At 47.5% G+C, this 6,821-nt stretch overlaps 2 protein-coding genes across 2 annotated transcripts in view; one reads left to right on the top strand and one right to left on the bottom strand.

Moving 5' to 3' along the window:
* Nucleotides 1–1,123: 1,123 nt before the first annotated feature.
* Nucleotides 1,124–3,642, top strand: CALHM2 (calcium homeostasis modulator family member 2). The gene is made up of 2 exons (XM_066554599.1): nucleotides 1,124–1,666; nucleotides 1,750–3,642. The coding sequence occupies exons 1-2, from the start codon at nucleotides 1,124–1,126 to the stop codon at nucleotides 2,164–2,166; spliced, it is 960 nt and encodes a 319-aa protein (XP_066410696.1). The 3' UTR covers nucleotides 2,167–3,642.
* PDCD11 (programmed cell death 11) overlaps nucleotides 3,055–6,821 on the bottom strand; it is a 27,439-nt gene continuing 23,672 nt past the window's right edge. The window contains exon 36 of the mRNA XM_066554598.1: nucleotides 3,055–6,607. Within this exon, the coding sequence (XP_066410695.1) occupies nucleotides 6,436–6,607 (172 nt within the window). The 3' untranslated portion in view covers nucleotides 3,055–6,435. The remainder of the gene's footprint in view (nucleotides 6,608–6,821) is intronic.

Raw genomic sequence — 6,821 nt, 5'->3', positions numbered from 1 at the left:
ATCTCCAGTTATTTCCCTGCCCTTAAAAAATCAGGGAACATGCTTTTCCCTGCTTGGCCCCAGGTGCCTGCAGCCCTGTCGGTGGAGTATAACACAGGCAAAGGGCACCAAAGAGCATCTCTGGCTCTGAGGCTGCAGGTTGAGGGGCTCAATCTCAGGGCAGCAATTAAGAAGCTGAGCTGGCACTGCAGGCCAAGACAGGAAGTACGATTTTGTCAATCAGCTGCAGGATGGGAGATCATCCTGCCACACCTAATCCTAGCAAAAGCTCACACATAATTGCTGTCCGACTCTATGAGCATTTGGTGTTTGTATCCTGGGATATCAGGATAAGCTTTCCCAGAAAGCAACTTCTCTTTCTGGTATGAACAGCCCCCAAGCATCCCTTCACCCTTCTCAGCAAAGGCTGCTCCTGCCTGGGCCTCCATGCTGCATTTCTGTGCTCCCAAATCCGCTGGGATGTCTCACAGCACCCCTTGCTGCCTTCCTCACATACCTGTTTCTATTCATAAGTGTTAACTCATCAGCTCTAAAGAGGAGGAAAAGCCACACAGGACACCTTCAAAGCAGCACAACCCCAGCACCCACGTGCCACATATGGCTGGGCTAGTGTGAGTCAGTTGCAGGGCTGGGGACATATCCTAGTGCCAGTGCTCTGGTCCAGTTTTCCCAGTAACATGGTGCCCTCCTTCATTGCAGGTTTGGGTGATCATCAAGAGTTTGCCTGTGATGCTGACAATAATTGCCTCTGTGAGAGGTGACTAAGACCAAACAGAAGGAAAGAGGACAAACGTGCAATTGAGAGGGACACAAAGGTGTGTCCCACCTGTCATCTTTGCTGTAGTGAAGCTTTTGGAGGGCTTAGTGAGAAACTAAAATGGCTGACGTTTCACATATTGCTTAGGATACCTTTTGAAGTATCCCTGTATCAGAAACCAGCTCCAGAGGCTGGGACACCAGGTGGAAAGAAGGGACATCAGTGAAGGTATCTTGCTCCTGGAACAGCTCCTTGCACCTCAGCTAGCACCAGGCCATTTCATCTCCCACTGGAGTGTTCCTCAGCGCAGGGGGCTGAGCCAGCACAGCCCCCACTGCAGCACACACCTCTCAGCCCCTGGACGAGATGGCCGCCCTCATCGCTGAGAACTTCCGCTTCCTCTCCTTATTCTTCAAGAGCAAAGATGTGATGATTTTCAATGGGTTGGTGGCCCTGGGCACGGTGGGGAGCGAGGAGCTCTTCTCAGTCGTTGCCTTCCACTGTCCCTGCTCCCCTGCCCGCAACTACATCTATGGGCTGGCTGCCATTGGTGTCCCGGCCCTGGCCCTCTTCCTCATTGGTGTCATCTGGAACAATCACACCTGGAACCTGGTGGCCGAGTGCCACAAGCGGGGCACCAAGAACTTCTCTGCTGCTGCCACCTTCCTCCTCTTCGGCTCCATCATGGGCCGAGCGTCCGTGGCACCCATCACTTGGTCGGTCATCTCGCTGCTGCGTGGGGAAGCTTACATCTGTGCCCTCAGCGAGTTTGTCAAGCCATCCTCCCTGGACAAGTTTCCAGCTGAGTACGGGGCCGAGGTGCTGGCCAAGATCCCCTGTAGAGACGTCCCGGCAAACCTCACCAAGTTCAGGGATGAGGTGACCCGGAGGCTGAGATACGAGTCCCAGGTAGGCACAGCAGGGAAAAAGCCACAGGGAGTGGGTAAGACCGCCTTGCCGTGTCCTAACGCAGCCTCTCTCTTCCCTCCCAGCTCTTCGGCTGGCTGCTCATCGGCATCGTTGCGGTGCTGATTTTCCTCACCAAGTGCCTGAAGCACTGCTGCTCGCCGCTGAGCTACCGGCAGGAGGCCTACTGGGCCCAGTACCGCTCCAACGAGGACAAGCTCTTCCGACGCACGGCCGAGGTCCACTCCAGGATCCTGGCAGCCAAGAATGTGAAACAATTCTTTGGCTTTGTGGCACTGGACAAGGAGGAGAAGGAGCTGGTGCAGGAGTTCCCGGTGGAGGGCGTCCAGCCGAGCCCCCAGTGGAATGCCATCACAGGTGTCTACATCTACCGAGAGAACAAGGGCTTCCCACTCTACAGTCGCCTCCACAAATGGGCCAAAGGGGTGGAAGGGAATGGGCCAACCCCAGAAGGCCATGAACTGCTGTTTTTAGCTTCCTAAGACAGAAGTGCACCAGCAGTGCTTCCCCAGACTGCCTGGCAGGCCTTCAGTATCAGTGCTCAGCTGAGGGACGCACTGGGAACATTCCTCCCGGCAGGATTACTTCTACCAGCAGGTAAACAGGAATCAACAGCCTCAAGGCAGAGACTGATAAGCAATACCCTGAGCTGGGGAACCCCTCCCTTGGAGACAAGAGTCTCACTGCTGCTCCCAGAGACACAGGGGAGCAAAGAGCAGATACAGCCCTTACCTCCAGGCTGCCAGTGCAGCCCACTGCCTGATGCACCACCAGAAACCTCGGGTACAAGAGATGGGCACATTTCTCACTGTGATTCATGCAGTCCCACTTGTCTCCAGCCCCAGCCATCCCATACCTATTTGTTTTATTCACATTGATATCTTCTTACACACTTGTGTGATGCCTGTTACACAGGCAGGTCCCAGAGCACTTTACAGACTTTACAGTGCAGGTAAAAGAAGGAAGCAATGGGTAAATTCCTGAGGCAAGGAGGATGCAATAGCATCTGGGAAGGAATGGGTCCAGTAATAGCCACACACCAAATAACTGAGAGACTAAAGCAGGAGGAATCACCAATATTTCTGGTATTCAGAAAAGCACTCTGTAATTACCAAGTTGAAATTTGGGTAAGACACCAAACTCCCTTTGTCCTTACTAAAGTGCCTGGCAATCTCTAATGAGCCCAAATGGTCACCACAATGAGTTTATAAATCCAGAGGAGGCACCATCAGCAGAAGAGCTTTGGGGCAAGGTAGCAAGGTGGAGACTGAGAGGAATCAGTACCCATAGCACTGTCTGCATCTCACTGCATTTGTCATCCAACCGTCAGATGAGAGTCCTTTGTTTGGGTTACAAGCTGCAGGACAACCTCAACCAGAATCAGCTTTATTAAATATATGTATAAAGATACATATAGTGGACATACCACGTAACTGTAGTTAGTCTGTTGTATTAATGGAGCATCTTTCTCAGAAGGAAAGGGGATGAGAAAGCTGACAGCCCAAAGAGCACATTACATTCACCCATCTGCTGCCCTGGGACTGCAGCCCTGGAGCAACAAGGGGACAGCAGGAACAGAATGGGGGAGCAGCCCTCTCCCTACACATCTACCACTGAATTTTCTAAAACTCTTTCCACTGCCTTAATTGGCCCCTGGAGCACAACGTCTCTTTTATGGACTTGGCCATACTCTGGGAAAGCAAAACCAGTAAAATTACTACCCTCACCATGACACTGTGTGACTATGACTTCAAGGCTGCTCCTCTGGCAATGCACAGTCCCTTTTCTCCCAGGGGTCAATCCTGTGTACACTGTTTAAAGAGCTGGCATGACAGAGAAGTTTGGCTTTCCTACTTGAACTGTTTTGTTATAGATACAACTTCCTTTTACACTGTGCCATTTACCAAAAAGCCTTAAGTTGTTCAAAAAACAGCCCAAACCCACAAAATTCAGAGGGGCTTACACACAAGGAGATTTTAAATAAATTATTAAATGAGAGTTATTTTTCATTGACTTCTGAGTTTCTTCAGGGGGGTATAAAAGGCATAATTTAACAATTTCTTTGAATTCAAGGACTGGGAACTTATTTTTTCTTTCTATTAAAGATTCAGATCCTTTCCTATCCAGATAATCCTAGAATGTTTCAAAGCATTATCACATATTACAAGTTAGTAACATGGCTTTTTAGTTATTCTTGCAGTGAGTAGCACAAATCTTGTATATCAGGATACACAATTGCAGCAAAGGAGAGAAAATTATTTAAAAAGCTTTTGACAAGTATGGTGTCTTGCAAGAAAGAGCTGCAGGCTACTCCCTCACATAAGGAGGCTGGAACACCGCTTAATGGGCGAGGCATCCCAGGATCCCTGTTCAGCCTCTCCACAGATTTGCTTTGCATTTGTGGGAAGGCTTGGCTCTCAGCTTCATCAACTAATCCACAGAAATAATCAGATGGAAGATAAATTAAATTGCATTAACTTGAGATGAAAGGGAGTTAATTTGCATTTCTTCTTGCTGGCCCTCGAGTGCGAACATGCAGATGCACACGCCACCCCTACACCGCCAGCAGACATGAGGTAACTTGCTGAAACAAAGCAGAGTTCCTCTTACTTCCTTTATTTCCCTTGCCTTCCTTCTTGATAGCCCTAATTATTCCTTTGAACCACCTCCACTCTGGTTCCTTCCCTTCCCCTTCCCTCCTTTGAAGGAAAGGGGCAACACACATAATGCTTGAGAATGGATTTTTATCCAAGAATAAACCATGAGCACAAACCATCTTTTGTTCTGGTTACATCCCTTCTCTCCTATATTAAATCCACTCTCTTTCCATTGGCTGGGATGGGCTAGGGGCTTGTCCAGCTTGTTTGTTTTCCCTCCCTCTTGTTGGAGAGGCATGTTTGAGTGGACAGCTGTCACTGAGGAGTAGAGCAAGGCATTACACTCAGAAATTTGTTTGAAATTGCAGAGATTTGGTTTTTCTCCTCTCTGCCACCCTCTCTGAGCATGGTCTCCACTGAGACAGCCCTAGGCTTCTGCCTCTCCTGGCACATCAGCACCCTCAGGAATATATCCCTGCTGCTCCTGTCACCCAGTGTCCCCCAGTGACAATGCTGAACTGAGGAACATTAACCCAGATGGTTTTACACACAAGCACAAGCAGCCAGGTTAGATTTTTCACTGAAATGCCAAGAGCAAAGTTGAGCCACCCATCTTCCTGGCATGCTGAATCACACAAGCTGTGAGCTCACATCCCCTGCTGTTCCTCCAAAGACCATCAATAATCCCATCACAGAACAGCCCACAGGTCACAGCTCCCAGCAGCAAGATGGGTTCAAACCAGGCTCCTCCAGTACAGAGAATTACACACAGGTCTTTCACCTCTCCTGCCTACTACAGACACTGTAATAGCCCCAGTAGTGAAGAAGAAACAATACCTCTGAGGGATCTTGGTTTCTATTGCAACGCTTATTTACATGTTCTGTTATGCAACTAATTAAACCAAAAGAAAGAGCCACCATCACTGAAGTTGTGTTCTTTAAAAAAGGCAGCAGTTGCTACTGGATGTTGTAATCAGCCTCCTCCACTACAAGATCATTAAGCAAAATGTGAGTACAGCACCCTGCTCTCCCTGGGGGCAAGAAGTGAAATTACTTGTTTCTGGATCCCAAAGGACTTGGGAATGAAACAGATGCTGAATCATCCAGCCTTGCCAGCACTGGCCATTCACAGAGGCAGAAGAGCTGGGTCCTGCAAAGCTCTGGTTTTGAGTTTAGAGTACCTACAATGAGTGAGACTCTTCAAGTTTGGTATTTCAAAGCTAGGGTCTATACTGGGTAATCACATCTGTTTGCATACCCTGTTTTCCCCTTGCCTCAAGTTCTTCCTCTGTAAAACATGTGGCTGATCATATCCACATCTCAGTGGAAAGTTAGAGGAATACAGAATTGTAAGATAAGGACCATAAGGCACTGACATCAGTGACAGCTTTTTCAAGTACCCAAACCACCTGGCTTTTTCCAAGCAGGTTACATTGGGATGGTTTTTTTCAGCACAGAAAAAACACTTTTTTCTTTGACTTCAGTGATTTCTCTTAAGAGAAAATGACTACTGAAAATCACTATTGTTTCTGTCATCAATCCCTAGCAACTTGTTACAACAGAAGGTTGCCCAGAGAAGTTGTGATTCTTGGGGAAATCAAAACCAAACTGGGAGTGAACCTGAGCAACCTAGTCTTGCTGACCCTTGATTTGAGCAGGAGCTTGAAGATCATCATCAAGAGGTTCCTTCCAGCTTCAGCTATGCCACCATCCAGTGTTGCTCTGCCAATTTCTAGAGCACAAAGGCACCTGAGATAAATCTTTTGAAGTGTTAATTCATCCAAAAGACAAGAATCTTCTCTGCCATCTTAACAATGAGAAAAATCAAATTGTAAGACATTACTGTACTTAAAAGCAGCGTGTCATAACTGCAGCATTTCCCCAGGAAAGTAAAACAGGTATGGCTGATGTTTCTTTTGATTATAAAACAGTCTATATTTAAAAACATGTCATCAACAGAGCAGGATTATTTGTAACTTCTGAACACAGCTGCAAACATTTATCAAATAGTTTCGTTTGTTCTTTCCAAGCTGGTTTGGTCACAGACCAATACTCTCCAGAAACTGTTCATGGACAGTCACAGCAGAACTCCACACTTCTCAGTTCCCACACTGCATGGAAAGCCAAGTCTCTCTGCTTTCACTTGCACCACATTTAGGTGTCAGCAAGGGAACTCTTGGTCTCCACATACTCAAGTGCTGCTCTTTTAACAGCCAGGACACTCTGTTCTGTACCAAATTTCTTCTCATAATCCAGGTAGCGTTTGAAGAAGAATTTCATCTTCTTTGGTGCCAAGCTCAGGTGTATGACCCTCTCAAAGATGTCTCTGCAAGAAACCAAAGTGATTCAAATCATGTTTGTGACAGCACTCAATATTAGCCCTGTACCATATCTTTTAACAAAGAGCAGAAAGTCTGGGAAAACATTCAGAGGAAATTGCTGCTAACTGCTGGTGCTGGAAGAAAGAGATTCCTGACAATTGGCCAGAATCTCTAAGTAGAAGCCTTCTACTTGCTTGGAGAACACTGAGGCTGCTGGTC

The sequence above is a fragment of the Molothrus aeneus genome, chromosome 8 (assembly GCF_037042795.1).
Source record: "Molothrus aeneus isolate 106 chromosome 8, BPBGC_Maene_1.0, whole genome shotgun sequence".
Taxonomy (NCBI): domain Eukaryota; kingdom Metazoa; phylum Chordata; class Aves; order Passeriformes; family Icteridae; genus Molothrus; species Molothrus aeneus.
The sequence above is the reverse complement of the archived record's forward strand: the minus strand, read 5'-3'. Positions and strand labels throughout refer to the sequence as shown.